Source organism: Oratosquilla oratoria, chromosome 21 (assembly GCF_046742065.1).
Source record: "Oratosquilla oratoria isolate Oo_2021 chromosome 21, ASM4674206v1, whole genome shotgun sequence".
Classification (NCBI taxonomy): Eukaryota; Metazoa; Arthropoda; class Malacostraca; order Stomatopoda; family Squillidae; genus Oratosquilla; species Oratosquilla oratoria.
This window is the reverse complement of record NC_134797.1, coordinates 34,609,225-34,630,552: the sequence shown is the minus strand read 5'-3', so window position 1 is coordinate 34,630,552 and position 21,328 is coordinate 34,609,225. Positions and strand designations below refer to the sequence as shown.

The 21,328-nt window shown below is 38.9% G+C and overlaps 1 protein-coding gene across 2 annotated transcripts in view; it reads left to right on the top strand.

Moving 5' to 3' along the window:
- Ir25a (ionotropic receptor 25a) overlaps positions 1–21,328 on the top strand; it is a 56,125-nt gene that overhangs the window by 4,638 nt on the left and 30,159 nt on the right. The window contains exons 3-6 of one of the 2 annotated variants that reach the window (XM_076204183.1): positions 13,334–13,459; positions 14,629–14,818; positions 15,349–15,491; positions 16,016–16,125. In XM_076204183.1, coding sequence (XP_076060298.1) covers positions 13,334–13,459; positions 14,629–14,818; positions 15,349–15,491; positions 16,016–16,125 — 569 coding nt within the window. Of the gene's footprint in view, positions 1–13,333; positions 13,460–14,628; positions 14,819–15,348; positions 15,492–16,015; positions 16,126–21,328 lie in introns of those variants that run through there. The other variant, XR_012967380.1, reaches the window with a different exon arrangement.

The window sequence follows — 21,328 nt, the reverse complement described above, 5'->3', positions numbered from 1 at the left end:
TATATATATATATATATATATATATATTTACTGTATATATTTATTTGTGTGTGTGTGTGTGTGTAATGTATACACAAATACATCATATATATATATATATATATATATATATATATATATATATATATATATATATATATGCACATGCACATCTCGGTATGAAATATGTTTCCTAGAGCGTTTGATGTTTAAGAGGTAAAATGGCTTACGTATGACGTCAGCATTTCCCCCTTTCTTTTTTAGACGCTTTATATATCTACACATATATAACTATACATACAATATATGTACATATATATATATATATATATATATATATATATATATATATATGTACATATATATATATATATATAATATATGTATATATATAATATATATATATATATATATACATATCTTTATACACACGCACACACACACCTACACACACACATTATACATTGGTTTGCTGTCGCATGATTGATTGGTGATAGGAGTTCGTCATTGATAGCGGCGTTCCTGATTGGCTGTGCCTCGGCCAATAGGAATCGTGTGCAGAGGCCCTATGCTCTTTTGATGGAGAACTTGGATTTGTCTTCCCATTCCTTGAAGCCAAATACATTGTAGATGAACAAACATGTTTCAGACCTGCAAGTTCTTCCGTCCCAAAGATCCAGAGGACCTCTCCCCGTGATTCCTATTGGCTGAACCGCAGCCAATCAAGAACGCCCTGGGCCTCTTTGTCCTCCATGCAGTATCAGTCATGTCGTGATTGGTATTGGGCATTATTTACGCCTACTCTGGATCTCCTTTTGCTTTCTGCATTGAGAACTCTTCTTGCAAATTCCTCCAAAGTTTCGACAGTTCTTCTTTCTGTGACTTGAGTAGAAATTTTTGAAAACTTGGGCATTTTTTATTTATGACTAAACGAAAGAAATATTCCAAGTAGTATAATTAATAAGTGCGGTGGGATATAGTAATACTATTTTGCAATAGGACGGGTCACTTAGATGAAATTATTGACGTTCTAGAGATTCAGTTTCGAGGATTACTTTGGAACGGTGGCTCTCCGTGGATTGAGGGGAGAGGTGCGCTGTGGGATGGAATGCCACAATGAAAGAAAGACAGCCATAAGAAGACACGAGTCTTGCGGTCCGCCAATATAACTAAGAGTTTAAAGGTATAGTGATGATAACCACAACAACGACAATACTACTACTACTACTACTAATAATAAAAACAATAATGATAATGACATTAATAACAATAACAATGATAATATTGATAATAATCACAATGATAATAATAATGATGATGACGAATTTTCATGATTAAGTAAATTATAAAAAAAAAATCCAGTGTCTGCCTCATCGAAGATAAGATGTGCAAGAGAGATGAAAAGATGCAGCCGGAATGGAAGGGGCTAATAAAATATAGTGCATCGGCTACCGCAGTGGTCTGGCCTTAGACATTAATAAAATTCTTCAACAAGAGCCAGAATTAGAGAAAAAAGTCCATCCGTGACGTATGAGTACATACTAAAAGTCTACGGAGAACAGAATCCACAATTCAATGGACAAAAGAAAATCAGCCCTCCACCTCTTCGGGGAGATACCATTAAAAGTCTTGAGGCGCTGATTGAAAGCTGCCAAAGATCCTCCTTGTCATCTATAGCAGAGCCTACCAGATTGGTTGACTTTTTTGTATGAATATTTTTACACACATATACATATACACATTCACATTACGTGGGTACCTGTATACACACACACACACACACACACACACACACACACACACACACATATATATATATGAGAGAAATTCGCTAGAAACAGCGACATCAATCCGATAATTTTTATGACAGTCGCATGCAGGATTCGAACCTACTGCTATCGGCCTCCCGTAAGATTACCTTCGCAGAGCCTTAGATCGGATTGATGATGACTGATGCACTGAAACACGTGACAGAGTTGATCCTGGTACGGCAGCTAAGCTGGTTTTGAAATCATGTTACATCGAAAAATAACGTCACTACTTCATATAAACATATTGTGGCGACAAGAGATCAAACTAAAACTAACTCATCCAGGATTTAACACTAACTGGTATCCCCACTGTAGTAACACAGTGCATATAAATTGACATAGATTTGCTCACTAAGAAGAACTGTCGTCACTTAGGGTTCTACACATCAAAGAAATTTGTACAGTCTCTTCCAAAAGTTGCCCACCCTGCTTCAGGATCCAAATCCTTATCTCTTCAAAGAAGATAGATTTCAACTTTGGATAGGAAGGTGAATTCCCTCAAGTAGAATTAAATCGTCTGGCGACAAGCAGAATAAATAGTTCAACGCGATTCTTGAACAGATCATATACGATTATGTCACCAGCCCATATAAAGTTAAATTAATCAGATCTTATCTACCTAAAATCCTTTTTATTATAAAACATTTGTTGTTTGAGAAAACACATGTCAACCTTCAACAACTTAGAACTGAATTTTGAAAATATAAAACCATGTACGAGTCAGTTTATTCTCCGGTTGCTTTTGCCCACGAGCGGAGTTCCTTTCCGCGTACAGCTGCCGACTCTTATATCGGGCACAGCACTGAAGTCACACGAGAATGGCAAGCCTGTTTTCCCAGAGTTGATTCATGATCATCTATTTTTAATTTTCTACCAATGTTCATTAGTCATTGCTTCCCTCGATCATCACATTTCTCATTTTCATTGACTCTACATCAAGATATCGTTGGTTTGTTTGTGTGTTTGTATGCGTTCACATGTCATTCTCATACTGCCACTTGTATGTTTCTTTCCTATTTTTCTGAGATGATTTACGTGCGTTTGCAGACTCCCAAATCCACCTGTTCCGTCCACTACAAATACTAATGCCAATAACACATTTGTATAAACAAAAACCTTGGCATGCATGATTGGGTTCTTATATTCTATTACTGTCAACCCCTTTTGGCTCCAACGGGGTGCCACGAAAGTGAATGAAATCACTTGGCGGCAGCCATAAGAGAAAAATGTCACTTGGTACGGAAGGAGTTCATATTTCGTAACATAACAATATATATATATATATATATATTATATATTATATATAATATATATATATATATATATATATATATATATATATATATATATATATACATATAATATATGAGTGGAAGAGTGGTGAGGTAAACATCAGGAACTGTTGGAGTTATATTGCTAACATTTCGTCCTGAATGGCTTCCTCGGAGTGTGACGCTGAGAAAGTCCTTTCAGGACGAAACGCTAGCAATAAAACTCCAACGGTTCCTGGTGTTTACCTCACCACCCTTCCACTCATTCTGTCTTACGCACTTCAACATATATATATATATATATATATATATATATATATATATATATATATATACATACAGTATATATATATATATATATATATATATATATACAGTATATTATATATATATATATATATATATATATATATACACACACATATATATACAAACATTTTTACACATGTGAACGTGTGCACACTGTGGAAGTTCATTGATTGAATTATGTATGTTTGTGTCTACAAGTATGCTATGCGTTGCTTTCATGTTCACTTTAACATACGATTGCAGGTGCATTTATCATAGGACTTGTCACTTGAAATATGTACAAGTATATATCACTGTGTACTTAGGTGTACATGCACACGTTGACCAGAGATACGATCTTGATTGTACTAAGCAGGTATGAGTGCTATTTAGGACGTTTATATAATTGTTTATGAATTTGTTTGGATAAGAAGATACGGATATAGTCATTTGCATGCGTATACACTAGTACGTGGTTGAATATATTTGATAACTTTCTGTGCATCAGGAAGTTTGTGTGTTGGCACGTTGATGGAGAAAGTATCGGACAAGTGATTGACAAGTTGTGCTTGCAGTAGCACAAGAATGCATTTTGTTTGTTTGTTTGTTTGTTTGTTTGTATGTGTGTGCTCTGATCCAAATGGCAATACCTGTCGATCACGATTTCAGTACTTGATTCAAGACTGGCGCAATTAATGTTCACACACACACACACACACACACACACACACACACACACACACACACACACACACACACACACACACACACACACACACACACACACACACACACACACATACCTAAAAGTCAGCAACATCACATGTTACTCCGCTAATATATTAATGATGTACGCACTCGTTAGACATTCCCATAGTAATGTTATTACTACTATCAACAGTTCCCATAGTAATGTTATTACTTCTATCAACGGTAACACCAGATATACTGTCAGCAATACTACCAACAGTACTGTTAAAGTTTTCTCTAGTAGTAGTAACAGTGCGTTATTGTTAGTAAAAATGTAAGAAATCTACCGCTCTGGGTCATAGGATTGCCTGTAATAGTACTTTTATTACACTATCAGTATTGTTACCGAAGGTAGCGACAATGCCTATGTCAGTAGGGGCACCAGTAGTATTGTTAGTAGGACTACCAGTAGCGTTAATACGAGTAATAAACTACGAAATTTGATAAAATTCTTACAAACAGTACTTTCTATTTTCCTGGGACTAGTAACCCCTTTATTCCACCTGTCAGTAGTACTATCCATCATGTCAACACTGCCTCCATCAGTAGTGGTACCAGTAGCACTGTCAGTAGGATTACCAGTAGGCTACAAAGGTTCGTGAAAGTCTTACGCATTTGACATAAGTTTGTCGTCTCATATGTCCGCCTATTCATTGATTGAGTCAGTCGAGCGGCAAAGCAAGCTATGAAATATTTATTAGCCTCTGCAGCTGGCACGGCCCCTTCCCTTTGTAGGTGGTGATGTCAGCCCAGCTGGTACCTATGTACGGAAAGTACCATCTGTGGGTAAGAGAAACAGGGATATTCAATGCTAATGTATACTAGGTTACCAGAGACAGGTGTTGGTAGATAACTCTACTTTTTCTAGGTCATCAGGCTCGTCGTAGAGGCAGGTGGAAATGTTACTGTGAACTAAGGTTCGCTAAGATACTGTTAAGAAAAAACGGACTATTCCCTCGAAAACTGGGGTTTCTGACTTGTTTTCTCGTCTATCCCATATTTATGTACTGCTGTTCTGTGGTTTCCTGGAGACCGTTTTAACACAAAGAAGAATCGTTAAGCATCCACTAACTGCCACTAGATTTGGGGTTGTGGCTCCACTTGGGAAGTTGTAGACCCCTCCCAGAGGTCCACAGACCCCCCCCCCCCACCAAAAGAAGAAGAAGAAAAAAATATTCCTTCTGGTATATTGTGACTACTGCGGTAATTCAATAACAGATGAAGCGTAATCCAATATCAGACGTCAATAATAATAAAAAAAAACTCTGGGTCTTACGCCAAGAGGCGCCTTGCTCTATCCAAACCAATCTGTCACCTACACGTAGCATGGACAGCCGGGGAGAACCTGTCATCGGTTAGGAATCGAACCAAATCTTTCAAACTCACGGGCCGGAATCGAGGCCGAACGTGCCACGCAGACCGAATGTACACCGTGAGACACTTAACTTCGGCAAGAGCTGTCACCTTACGCCATGTGTGCGAGAAAAGCCTTAGCATGGGAGCATTCCACATCCTTAAAAAAAAAAAAAAAAAAAAAAAAATCCGAAATGTACCAGAATATTAGAGAGGATTTCTGGATTTTATTTTTTCGAATAATAGATATTTCTGACTTTAGATATTCCAAGTAAAAAGAACAATCTATACATTTTGAGAGAGCCCTCTGGAGGAGTTTGCTTTCGTAGCATACCCTAGAACTATAAATCTTGTTACTCAATTACTTGCAATATTTTGGAGTTATCTTTCGTAGCATACCCTAGTGGTACAAACCCTTGTTACATTTGATACTTTTGGTACCATGGTTCCTGTGTTTCCTAACATCATTATCTTTATTTAACTTTGTCGCTACAATACTTTGTAACCCTTGGCATTGGTTAGACAAGGTGCAAATTGGTGCCATCACTTAGAACGTTTAGGTCATGATCTTTGCACCACATTTCCTGAATTTATTGACTCCATTTCCTTTGTTTATTGCGCTTGCTACTAGACTTTCCACTCTCTGGCACTAACTTTCTTCTTGAAGTGCGGATTATTCTACTTAAGACAATAGATCATGAAACCTCGTTTCCTTCATTTCTTGACATTCATCTTTGTATATCTTAGCTTCACTTAGTGGGCGCGCTCCCCCCTCTTCGTCGCCTTATGGAGAATAAGAGAAGACGGGGAGAAATCCTTTTGGACTCTGTCAAAATATCATTCACACATAAACAACCCCTACCATCCCCGACCCTCCCTTTCTTGCATAACAGTATCATCTATACACAGCCACTCTTCGCTCATCCCTCTCTCCTGCCTTCTCCCTTCCTTCCTCAACAGACATTCCCCTCTTGCTCAACGCCCCCTTCACCCCATCCATCCATCACATCCTCGGTCGTTCCCTCAAGTTCGCTCCTTCCACCTCTGTCTTCCACGTATATTTTACTAATCTCTCTTCACTCATTCTTTCTGTGTGTGCAAACCATCCCAACAATCTTTCATCAGCCCTATCAACCACCTCTTTTTCTACTTTCGCTCTCCTCACTTCCTCGTTTATCACTCTAGCTAATCTAGTAACTCCTATCATACTTCCTAGACATTTCATCTTAAACACATTTAAATATTCCTCTCTGCCTCTCTTAAATTCCAAGTTTCTGTCCCATACAATGCCGTCGGAACAACCACCCTTTAATACAATTCCTTCTTTGCATCCACTCCCAGATGTCTATTTCCCATAACACTTTTCAATCCTCCAAGACATTTACTTGCTTCCCTCAATCTACAAGTTACCTCTACCTCCACTCCTCCCATCCCTGCCACATGTAACCCCAAATACCCAAAGCTATCCACTTCCTCCAGTTTCTCTCTTTTAAGACTTACTTCCAACTTACTGCCATCATCTACCTATGTACATTTCATCACCTTATTTTTATCCACATTTACTTTCAACTTCCTCCTATCGCATACCTTCCCAAACTCCGTCACTAACTGCCTTAATCCCTCCTTTGACCCTGCCACAATCGCAGTTTCGTCAACAAACAACAACTGGCTCACCTCCCACTTTTCTCCATTTTCTTTAACCACCTCCAGTCCCCTACTCATTTCCCTCGCATTAACCTCTCGCACTACCCCATTCATGCACACATTCAACAGCTGTGATATGACACATCCCTGACGCAGTCCCACATTTACCTCAAGCTACTCACTATTTCCACTTCCCATTCTAAAACGCTCTACTGCTCTCGTAAAAATAAAAACTCTTGACTGCCTTGACAGCTTTCCCCTAATCCCGTACATCTGCATAACCTCCCACAATGTCTTCCTGTCTACCCTCTCATAAGCCTTTACCAAATCCATAAAACCCCAAAAAGCATTCTTTCTTTTCTTAAATCTTTCTCACATAACTACCTTACCACAAAAATCTGATCCCGCAACCCCTACCTTTCCTAAACTAACTTTTCCTCATCAATTACTCCCTTTATTCTTCTCCTAATCCTCTCGATTAAAACCCTCCTATAAGCCTTCCCAACAACAGTCAACAAACTGATCTCTCTGAAATTAGTGCACTCACATTTGTCCCCTTTTCCCTTGTAAAGCGGAACTATACAGGCTCCAGTGCTCCAGCATTCTACCCTCCCTTAGACACACATCAAACAACCTCACAAGCCAGCCTACTTTTACTGTACCTCCCTTCTTCAGACACTGCATGATACCCATCTAACCCAGGTGCCTTACCTGCTCTCATCATTTTTAGAGCTACTTGCACCTCATCTTTTCTCATTTCTCCTCCATTCTCCTCTCCCATCACCGTCATTTTCTTAGCGCCTCCCACTGTTATCACCAATCTCTCCCTATCCTCTTCCACATTCAACAGCTCTCTAAAATACTCCGCCCATAATCCTTTACCGCCTCCTATTCCGTTAAGATTTGTCCATCTGCGCCTTTTACCTTTTCTTCTTTACTTGACTCACCTCCCCTTCCTCTCTTGATTTCCTTCCAAAATATCGTTTTATTGCTTTCAAAGTTTTCTGTCATACTCCTCTCCCATTTTACATTTACTTTCCTTTCTGCCTCCTTTATCTTTTGTTTTGCTTCCCTCATATTTTTCTCTCATCCTACTTTGCCACTAGTCCCTGAATGCTCGTTTCTTCGTTTTTACTACCTTCTTCACTTCATCATTCCAACTCTCACTACCCTTCCTTCTGTTCCCTCCCACCGTCTTTGTTCCACATACCATCTTTGCCAATAGACATTATCATTCTCCCTAATGACGCTATTGTCTCAACATCGATCGGTATGCATTTCTTGGCACTATCTTTACCTCTGGACATATCACTGCCTTATCTTTCCTGGGACTTTCGCTTCTTTACGACAATGCAGGCACCAGCACTGAGAGCAATGACATCTATTGGTTTTGCTTTATTTGATTCCACGTCATAGCGGTGAATCACCTTCTGTCTTTGGATATTTGTTGAATTAGGTCAATGTTTTCGGTCTGAGAGCGACTCCAACGCCTCTGCCTATTGGTGGGGAGATCCAGTGACGAAGTCCATTGGGTTTAACCCATTAAACTCCGATGACAAGATGTCTTGTCATTTGGTCAAATAAAAAAAAAAATCATAAAACACCAAAATGTTTGATCAAACACCAGAAAAATATGACGTCAATCCTCGCTTCGCTCGCGAGCAAAGCGAGGACTGATGTCATATTTTTCTGGTGTTTGATCAAACATTTTGGTGTTTTATGGTTTTTTGTTTTATTTGACCAAATGACAAGACATCTTGTCATCGGAGTTTAATGGGTTAACTGACCAAATACACGATATATCCTTCACAAATACGTGCATTTCGTTCCTACTCCATACGCTTTGTCCAGTTCTTAGCAAGACTCCAAGAAAAAAGAAAGAAAGAAAAAAAATCGGAAGCTAAATCGACCAAGAGCGTAATGTTGAAAGTGCTCTTTAAGAATTTTTATAAGACAAGCACCTGGCTTACGCCAGCCCTGGCTACGCCAGGGGTGCTTGGCCTTCGGCAAGACCCGCTGCGCGGATCGCTCGCTTCGCTTTCGTGTTACACGGGCAGTTCTAATCTTTAATTGTTGGTCTCTGTCATAATAAAAGTATAGGTCCAAATACGAATTATCATTTCTCCGTTTCGGCGCCCATGGAAACGGGCAGAGGCATTGTGTCCAACGTGCAACCTTGACCACAATTGGGGTACTTTCTTTTAAATGTCTTGAACCTACGCTCTAAATAGTACAACTGGTATTGCCTGTGTCCTCTTCCACCATTACCACAAAAATTGTTGTAGCCTGCGTAATAGTGCTTCTTGAAAATTTCTACAACCTCGAAAGAAATACGACCAAGAACTTCGAGATCTTCGAGACCTTCCAGAAGTTCGAGACCTTCGAGAACTTCGAGACCTTCCAGACCTTCGAGAACTTCGGCACTTTCGAGAACTTCGGCACCTTCGAGAGCTTCGGCACCTTCGAGAACTTCGGCACCTTCGAGAACTTCGGCACCTTCGAGAACTTCGGCACCTTCGAGAACTTCGGCACCTTCGAGAACTTCGGCACCTTCGACAACTTTGGCGCCTTCGAGAACTTCGGCGCCTTCGAGAACTTCGGCGCTTTCGAGAACTTCGGCGCCTTCGCGAACTTCGGCGCCTTCGAGAACTTTGGCACCTTCGAGAACTTCGGCACCTTCGAGAACTTCGGCACCTTCGACAATTTCGGCACTTTCGAGAACTTCGAGAACCTCGACACCTTCGAGAACTTCGGCACCTTCGAGAACTTCGGCACCTTCGAGAACTTCGGCAGCTTCGAGAACTTCGACACCATGGCTTAACGATGATCGTTCTTTACTCAACGATGATCGTCCATTGCAAAACGATGATCGTTCAGGGCTCAACGATGATCGTCCATGACTCAACGATGAGCGTCCATGGCCTAACGATGATCGTCCACGGCTCAAGGTTGAGTCGTCGAAATCGAAATTAGTCGATCGATCGAATCGAGAAAAAAGTCTGACAGACAGACAGACACGAAACCGCTTTTATTTATAAGACAACAAAAATTTACGATGAAATGACTTTATTGATTCCTTGATGGAGAAATCCTTGCAAGTTTGATATAACGTTGGAAATTTAGCGGCATGTTCTCGTTTTAAAAACACAACTTGCTTTTTGTTTTTCGACAGGTGCTGTTTTGTTATTTTTTTCGTTTCTGTAACCCATTTCCAAAAATGGCGGTTTCTTCGTTTCATTACTGCTGAAGTTTCAGGCATCTTTCACAGGTTGAATGTACACGTGCCCTTGATATCACGTCGGGCCCTGCCAAAAAAATCGAATAGACCTTTACTCTCGGACAGGGGTCAGCGTGTCCGCATTCTGCCGGGTTCTGACAGATTGGGAAAACCGATCGGGTCACAGATTTTTAGTAATAGAGATAAACAACCACCGGATCTACTCGACTGAAGCCATTTCTTTCCATTCAAGAGGATGGGATAGTAACCACTAATAACTTCCACAAGGTGTAAACCCAAAAATAACGTCGTTGAAAAGATAACATCTGGACTACCTACTGGCCAGACTGAAGGACAAATCGATTTTAATTCCGCGTCCACTTGACAGGTGGAAAATTTCTCAAACCAAATAAAGTCGTCTAATAGTCAGAATAAATTTTTTAAGTTGATCTTGAAAATAAAAGTGTCTAAAGATGGAGATTACTGCATTTAGATGGACTTTCAAAAGACTTTTGACAAGATATTTCACAAGAACATAAATGGAAAAGACTTGGAATGCATGAAATATTTCCTATAAACCAGGCGGAAGAGAAATATTATTAAAATTTTGATTGAAAGAAATAAGAAGAGGAGTTCCACAGGGATCAATGTTATCGCCAGTCATCATTGCCGCACGAGCCAGTGACCTACTGGAAGGAATTGGTAACCACCTGTATATTTTAGTTCTTCACGCCAAACTACAAAAGCCACTAGATTAACTCTACTCCCCTGTAGCTCTATAGGAAGAATTAAGTAAGATATACGATCTAAGCCAGAAATATCAGATAAAATACAACACTACCGGCTATTGGTTTCTTAGTGTAGCGGTACCAAATTGACCTATCTAAACAGTCCTAATTTAGGTCCCAGCCCAGGGTTGCAAATCGCACCAGATTCTTTGGGCAGGGAGTTTTAATGTATGGGTAAGGTCACAACATTACCCATAGACTGAGCAATATGTGAACTCTGACCTCTCGTCCAAGAAGGTAATATTTGTCGATCATTAGTTCAGCACGTGATTCAAGCCCATGGTGAATCACTAGCGACCAAGATGTGCCACATTTTGGAAACAAATACCTCATAAGATGAAATAAAGACCTTGTGGTCACTATAATCAGGAAATATAAACCAGACCACATTAAAAGCAAAATAAAAAAGACATATGCATATTAAGTTTACGCAGAAGCGTTCGCATATACATGATAAAGCTAATGACCTCAAAGTTTTGAATATACAGCTGTCACATGGAAATCTTACCTACTCAAAAGACATCGACGGATCTTGTAAAGTACAAGGACAATCTCCTAGTGGACACGAAATGTACAGGAGGAAAAATATGATGGTGATAATAAAAGTAAGAACATTAATAATAATAATGATAATAATAACAATAATAATAATAATAATAATAATAATAATAATAATAATAATAATAATAATAACAATGATGATAATAATAACAAACAAAAACAATAATAATAACAAACAATAACAATAATAATAACAATAATAACAATAATGAAAATAATAACAATAATAATAATGATAATAATAATAATAATAATAATAATAACAATAACGATAATAATGATAATAGTAATAACAATTATAATAATAACAATAACAATAATAACAATAATACAATAATAATAATAATAATAATAATAATAATAATAATAATAATAAAAACGGGTCAGAAGCAATGCAGCAAGACACAGCACATCCACAGCAAGGCCACTTCATTTCATCAGCGATCCCCCTCTCCGTCCCCTCATGCAGAAAAAGATATATATAAAGATAATAATAATAATAACAATAATAATAATTAATGATAATGATAATACTAGTAATAGTGATAACAACGATGATAATAATAACAATGTTTTCATTATTGAAAGTATCACTGGCGATGATGACCAGTCTACACAAATGTTGCCACCTGGATGATCAATGGACAAAATTACCTTTCCCTAGAGCAAGGGTTCTCAGCCTTACTTGGCCCATTCACCCCTTTCACCATTTGTCTGAATGTCATTCCCCCCTCCTTTCCAAGATTGCCTGTTTCAAAAAGTGCATTCTAAATAATATGCAAATATTACTAAAAACCCTTTTATTTTTTTTTCCAAATTAGTATATGTTTTTCCCATATTAGTATAATTCCAGCCCAGGTGACAGGCCAGATAGGTCAAAACCTATAATTGCTTTCCTCACCGCGTAAACTGACTGTGGTCACAAATTACCCCCAGAAAACCCAAAATTCCCCCCCTGGGGGTGAATTTCACCCCTAATGAGAACCCCTGCCCTAGAGCATAAGTGATGTAAAACAGTTCAGTATCTTAAGATTTAATTACCTACATTTATGTTCTGATCTCTGTTAATCGGTTATTTGGTATGTTAGATTTATTTACCTGTTTGTTGGTTATTTTACTTCTTGATAAATCTAATTCTGCATCCAAACTTGTTTACACACACACACACACACACACACACACACACACACACACACACACACACACACACATACACGCACACACGTTGCCAAGTAAAAGAACAATCAAAAGTTAGGGTGTACATATAAACACGTAGAAAATATGCCTGGAATTCACCTTGTAATTAAAATAGCAAATAGAATAAGCCTCCCTACAGGAGACAATACATGCTCTGAACATATATAGTTTAATATATATATATATATATATATATATATATATATATATATATATATATATATATGATTACGAAGCGCCAATACTGAGTAGAAAGGTCGAACTACAGATGAAACAATACAAGGAATACTTCCGCCATGCTGGATGCAAATAGGTAAATGCAGACCCATCTACCCACACAGACACAATACATATATACACACCTGCACACACCTACCCTTCCCACCTATCCCCTATACAAAATCTCACATTCTTTGTCAGTGTCTCTTATGAGAACGGCTACAAACCCCTCTCCCTTCTTTCTTCTCTGCGCAGTGAGCGTCTACGAGGAGGGTAACATGGTTGCCAAGGAGGCTATGGAAGTCGCCATCAGCTACGTCGCCGATAACTCCAACCTGGGTGTCACTGTGGCTAAAAATCACGTGGTCATGGTGAAGAAAGGTTAGTATAGCTGTGATCATATGTGGCAGATATTTTTTCCCCAAAACTCCACACACTTGTCGGATGGTTCTCCTAAATAAAACACTCGATGATATTAAGACTACGTACTGCACCGTGAGAGTCGACGTTGGTGAATGATTAGGATAAGTGCCAGAATATTCGTTTTAACGTCCAGCATAGTACAACGGTTGCGTCATTGCCTTGTAAGCAGCCGCACAGACAATGGTTCGAGTCCCAGTGGAAGAACTTGTTAATCTATATATATATATATATATATATATATATATATATATATATATATATATATATATATATATATATATATTATATGAGTGGAAAGGTGGTAGAGAAACACGGGTTAGAGCGAGAACACTGTATTACTGTATTACCAGTAATACAGTGTTCTCGCTCTAAACCGTGTTTCTCTACCACCTTTCCACTCATCTGTCCAACCTTCATAACAACATATATATATATATATATTTATATATATATATATATATATATATATATATATATATATATGTGTGTGTGTGTGTGTGTGTGTGTGTGTGTGTGTGTGTGTGTGTGTGTGTGTGTGTGTGTGTGTGTACATAAGCAATGACATGTGGATTAACCGTACTCGAAGGAATAGGAGGAATCTTGTAGTCACTGCATGCGTTACAACAGCCTGTCGCATTTAGAGTCCTTGCATACGAGTGTAGATGAAAGATGTACTTCCTCCGCCTGGCGCGGGTGGAACAGACGGCTGGGTGGTGACCAGACCGCTGCTCCTGTAAGTGTCTGACTGGTGTAGTTCTGAGAGACGAGGGTCCTTACCCACCAAGACCATCTTAAGTATGGAGTTTGTGGTTGGGCTATCACCCAGTCCACCAACGCGAGGGTCCTCATCTATAACCATTTTGCTATTGAAGTAAACGTGTGTGTGTGTGTGTGTGTGTGTGTGTGTGTGTGTGTGTGTGTGTGTGTGTGTGTGTGTGTGTGTGTGTGTGTGTGTGTGTGTGTGTGTGTGTGAGAGAGAGAGAGAGAGAGAGAGAGAGAGAGAGAGAGAGAGAGAGAGAGAGAGAATGTGTGTTATGTTTACATCTGTGGTCTTTCATGGTCCTTATCTAACCACGTACTGTTCTCCACCCTCCCTCCTTCTTCCTCTTGCGACGACCCACCTAAAGGAGGCGATATCGAAGCTACTGTGAACGAGACCTGCGACATGCTGGACGCAGCAGTGGATGATGGGGAGTCCCCCCACATCATACTGGACTCCACCACCATAGGACTCATGTCAGAGACCATTAAGTCCTTCGCAAGGACCCTGGCCCTCCCTACCTTCACAGTATCCTACGGGCAGGCTGGTGACATCAGGTAAGGGAACTCAAAAAATTTCTCCTTTTTTTGGACGTCTTCGTTCTCTTCTCTTCTTCTTGGAAGTTTTCCTCCCTTCTGAGCTCTTTGTCTTCCTCTCAGGATACTATCTTTCTTCTCTCTTTCCTCTCTTTCTTCCAGTCTTTACATTCCGACTTTACTTCCACCTTCTTGTCCTCTTTTGTTCTACTAATTCTCCTTCCTATTGTATATCCTTCACTTCTTTCTGTGCCTCTCTTCCGTTGATTTTCTTGTTATCTTCATTTATAATTCCTTACTCAGTTTTACTTCGCCCTTTGTCTTAGCCTCTATCATGGAAAAAAAAAGGTTAAACAGGGTGGGATACACCTCAATTCCCTCTTTTCCTCCACCCTACCCCTTTCCCTCCCTATACCCCTTCCCACCTCTGCCCCTTCGCGACCCTACTTCCATTCCTATACCTCTCCTTCCCTGCATATCACTACATCCCTGTTAACTTGTGTTATTTCTTTCCGTGTCTCTGCCTTCCCTGGACATTTGACCCTCCCTAGAGAGTGGCGTGACTTGTCGGAAGAGGAGGAGAAATACCTCGTCCAGCTGATGCCCCCTGGGGACATCATGGTGCAAGCCATCAGGGACATTGTCCGCACACAGAACATCACCAACGCTGGCATCATCTATGATGACACTTTTGGTAAGTGTGAATGCACGAGAACGGGATATACGGTCAAGAGTTGGCGATGGAAAAATAGAGAGGAAGGGAAGGTGGGAATAGAGAGTAGAGGGAGTGTAGGTATAAGAACTGTACATTATGTACAATATATTTTCTACCTTTCTATGCGTGTCTCATTGAGTTATTTAGGACAAAGTCAGAGATGACGGGGGAAGGATGGAGAGAAAGTAAAGATGGGAATGGGGGATGGAGGGGCTTTATATGTACATATTATATATATATATATATATATATATATATATATATATATATATATATATATATAATATATATATTTGTGTCATTTTGACAATTGGAAATAAACTCATCTGCTGGGATTCAAACCCCCGCCAGAGTGTAGTACAGGCGGTACAGTCCTCGCCTTATATGAAGCATTCCGCTCTGGCGGGGGTTCGAATCCCAGCAGATGAGTTTATTTCCAATATGTATATTTTTTACATTTCTATACGTGTCCCATCTACTTATTTGTATTTCTGCGTTTACAGTGATGGACCACAAGTACAAGTCCCTATTGCAGAACTTGCCTTGCCGCCATATCATGGCCTTATATGGAGGTTCTGAATCGGCGGCAAGAAATCAGACGAAACGTCTCAAGGTGCGTGAGGGAACTCCATTTTTGACGCCATTTTTGGTCGAAAGTCGTAAAGAATTCGGGACTTTGATGTACAACGTTGCCACTTCCGATGTCGAAAGTTACGACGTCGCGAGTTAAGATGTCGCATATCACGACGTCTTAAGTTACGATATCGCGCGTTACGACGTCGTAAGTTACGATATACCAAATTGTGATGTCGCAAAGTTATTATATCACATGTTACGATTTCGCAAATTACGAAGTAAAGTTACGTCGCAGTTACGTCACAAGTTACAACGTCGTAAGGTACAAAATTGAAAGTTATGAAAACGTAAAGTTACAATATCACAAATTATGACGTTATAAGTTACGACATCGCATGTTACGATATCGTAAGTTAAGGCATTGACCGGAATAGACCTCTTAATGTTACGACGACTTCGATCCGGCAGAGATGCGACTTACGATAAGATATCTGGAGCGTCACAAGATATGTTTCACTCGTATCGACTTTCGCCGTGCGTCTTCCACGGCACAACGTCGTGCTCTCCAATAACCATGGATGTCTATGGACGCTTTCATACGTGGTCGTGACATGTAAAGGCGTCCATAGACAGACATGGTTATTTGAGAGCACAGGGTCGTGTCGTTGACGGCGAAAAGTCGATACAAGTGAAACGAACCTAACGGTATATTAGGAAAACTAGTACCAGGTACAGTTCCCTGGTCACTGTGATGACGAACTTCACATATTTTTTTCTGGTGAACTCGCATACTGAAGGTCATCTTAGATTACACAGATTTTATTGAAGCTAAAACCAAACGATTGGGTCAGTCAGGTGGGATTAGAACTCGGACCTGAAAATGATTAGGTTAACTTTGGCAATTAGATTACATCCTGAGGGTCATAAGGATTCAGGGGAAAGGGGGGGGAAGAATGGAGGAGGAGAGGGGGGAAGGGAGGGGGAGAGGGGGAGGGGAGACGGGAGTAGGGAGGGGGGAGAGGGGAAGGGGGGGGTTCATGGTGATTAGCTTGGCACCGGCAAGACTGAAGTGATTTTAATCAAGATGAAGGGGCCGTTAGTTTGCAATTACTTCTCTCTGCTATTGGGAATCTCTATAATTCGGGAAAATACTCAATATCATGTACAAGGTTCAGATTTAAAGGAAATTTTGGATAACCAGAAGTTTTGGTATATGTTGGGTGTGTTTGTTCTCAATACTGGAGTGTTTGGAATTTTGTTGTTCAAATAGGAAGAACTTGAAAAAAGTCTTAATCGTGGGGTCTCTGAGAGAAGACGAAAGAGCCCCACGAGCATAGACGGGTTTCAGAGTCATGAATCGGTCGTTTATGATGGAAATCAATCTAGACGATCTCTTTGGCACTGGAGGGCAGTGCCAGGAAACTGTGGGCGGTGCCGTGATGACGCTGGGGGCCACAAAGCACACTGAAATCGATGGAGCGTTTCTGTCCATTACCAAAAGGGAGGGAAAGGGGGGTGGGGGGTAGAAAGCATGAGTGATAGTGTTGGTGAAAGAAACATGGATTGGAGGCCAATCTATTATATTTCATTCATTTATTCAGTTCATAATCATTACTTATTCCAGAGTTTATCAAACTTTTTCCCGTTACGCTCCGCGAGAGTTCTTAGACCATCGACCCGTACCTCCATTAATCTGAGACAGAATAGAAAACGGTAATAGATCAAGACTAGATATACAATGGTACCGCAATGGATATCAAATGGTTCAAACTGTAAAGACTTTATTCACCAGTCAAGCATTAACATACAAAAACAATGTAAAATGTGCCCTTTCTGTAGATTTAAGTGTTTTAGTAATCTTTCGCTAGTCACCTAAATACTTCTGTAAACCATTCCGCGGACCCCAGGTTGAGAAGCAATGATTTATTCTTTAATGTATTTTGTTATCCTTTATTTCCTACTTTTATTATCTTTATCTTTTTTACTTTATTATTTATTTCGTTATTGTTGTCTATTTTTCTTTTCATTTAATCTTATCTATTCTTTTATTTTCTATATTCTTTACAAAAGATTTCCAACTTATTTATCTTCTTATTCATTCATTCATTTCTACAAAATACTTACAAAATGAAGTTTAGGGTTTAGAGACAAAAAAACAGGGACATCAAGTTGTCAAGGAATAAATTGAACCTTTTTTTTTTTTGCTGCCTCCCGACGGGGGTATTGACACCCCCTATGGACCAGAGGCACGCAACATTGTTCTTTACGATTGGAGATTAATCTCTAGTCACCGAAGAACGGTAATCACTTTCAAAATCTACTTCCCTTCCTTTCCCTTTCAACTTCTATTTTCCTTCTTTTCTCTCCTTTGCCACTTTTATAAATTCACATCTTCAGTGCAATATCACCCCCAAGGATAGAAACGCTGGATATCACTGTATAAACTCACCTGGTAAGAACTTGGTCCGCGGCGTAGGTAGTATCACTCAAACACACTTCCTACTGAGGTGATTAAACGATGCATAGATAAAGGTTTTATGATATGCTGTTATGTTTCTCCGCTATTTCGTGAGACTATATTTATTTAGTATTTATTTTTAGCGGCCTTCAGGCGATTTTATTCAGCTACGGAACCCCCTCCTTCCGTAGTGAAGTATAAATTCGTATATCTATCCATTCCTCTTTCTATGTTGCCATAAAGTGAGCCTCTCTTTTTCGGAAACTCGCTGAAGTAGTGTAGTAACAGGCTGCAACGTGTACGAATTTAACCATGTCCTAAGGAACATCAAGACAACTTTTAGCAACTGACTGATAATTTAATTCAGTAGAAGATGACCTCATAAGAAAAACAGAAGAAAAGTATTTAGATTAATTCAATATTCATTAGATTTTATTCAGCTGTGAGGAAACTCCATCATTACCTAGAGGTAGGATACACCCTTCATCACTGTGACACGATCAATACATTTCATTCTATACAAATACAATCGACTTTCTACAGATGAAGGAAGGACGAGACTTTCAAGAGGGGGAGGGATCAATTAAGACTCCTTTCAGGTCGCCCGTCCCTTTCAGCTTCATAAAAATAGTCTGTCTTCAACCAGAACAAAATATATAAAGTACGTCACCATGTTGAAAGGGTGAAGGCGATACGGGACACGCATTCGGAGATAAAGATCTCGACATTGTAAAGTCCCTGACATGACGTCATCACTGCTCGTATTGGCAAACTGGATTAAGAGTTGTTACCACACACACACACACACACACACACACACACACACACACACACACACACGCACACACACACACACAGAATATACATATTTTTTAATGTATCCGAAATTTTGTTTCTGTTTTCATTTGTGCCTTCGGGGTTCCTAAAATTCTAAGAAAAGTTCTCCAATTTTTCAATGAGATTGGTTTTTTCTCTTTATTTCTACAATATGCACATCTGAAAAAATAGGACACAATTCAATCATTAAGAGAGAATTCTGGGTAAGATGGCTATACTTAGAAACACTTGACATCTCTCCGTACAATTATGTAATTGTACATACTTGCACGCAAAGTAAAACGCATGTGTGCATATGCAACACACACACACACACACACACACACACACACACACACACACACACGCACACACACACACGCACACACAAACCATTCTTAAAGTATTTAAATTATGCTGACACAGATACTCGTAAATATAGCACCCTATCAACACTGGTCCAGTTTTCGTCATATGATGTGGATTTGAACAGCAAGAAGACCACATTGCTTACAGTAATGTAGACTTCCCCAAGAACATTTCAGCAATATGGCTAACATTCGTACAGATTTACATTCTCTCAGTTCGTCAATTCAGCTTTACTGTATATGACACAAAGATAATTTGATATTTGGAAATTCGAAAAAGAAATGATTGGTGACCGAAGTCATTTCCAGTCAAACGAACTCACAACCGTTGAAAGTCGTTTTTGTAAAGCGGGTTGACTTAAGCACAGACAGAAGTACCGACAAGTAAAGACAGAAAAGAAGAAAAGAAGAAAGAAGAAAGAAAAAAAATGTGACACCAAGGTTTTTGACCTCATGAAGATAGTACTCAAATCAATAAACCTTATGTTGACTAGAGACATAACAAGTCATGCTCGAATTAATTTGAATAAACAAATTTAGTAGTCATGTGCTAAAATATCGCATTTATATTTTTTGTAGAAACGTAAAACAAAATTCTTTCAACATATGGAAAAATCAACAAAAAATCAAGATAGTTAAGATTCAAATCGGCTGTCGACATTCTTAATGATTAAATGCAAACAATTAAAAGTTCAAAGACAGACAGACACACACATTCGCAAATCAGAACACACACATGTTGGTGGAAGTGTTAAATGGCTACCCCTATGTAAGGAGGAAAAAGCCTTTGTTAATGTGTATGATATATTAAACAAAAACAAGCACCGACTAAAGAAAAAAAAATATAAATGAATGGAGTAACTTTAATAATGATATACCTCAACTAAAAGACGGGAAAACATTATTTACAGTAGTGTATGTATGTGCGTATGAATATACCATTTACCTGTTTATCAATTTTTTATGTATTCATCTATTTTGTGAACTTGTCCAGAACCGATAGATTTATGAAAGAACGACGACAGTAAGGTATTGTGTTTTGGCAAACAAATCGATTTCGCTTAACAGCAAGGCATAACTTTGGCAGCCATGCTGTTGAATAGCTTGACCATTGATATGAATAAGTAATACGTCTAGTTTTTATTTATTAGCCTTTGTCTTTCTTGGAGTATGCATGTACGAGTATTAGTGTACGCCAATGTACAACTATAAATTTGTACGAATATGCGCGCACAAAACCGCAATATATATATATATATATATATATATATATATATATATATATATATATATATATATTACATATTATACATTATATATATATATACATATATATACATACATATATATATATACATATATATAAATATACATATATATACATATATATCTAAACAGAAATGTAGTAGCACATTTGTAAATGACACACAGGAACCCACAGTCGGAGAAAATAAATTTCGAATAAAGAAGAATCCTATATTTCGGCTATCAACTGTACCCCTCTTCAGGAAAGTACCTATATATCGTACTTTCGTTAAGAGGGCTACAGTTGATAGCCGAAATATAGGATTCTTCTTTATTCGAAGTTTATTTTCTCC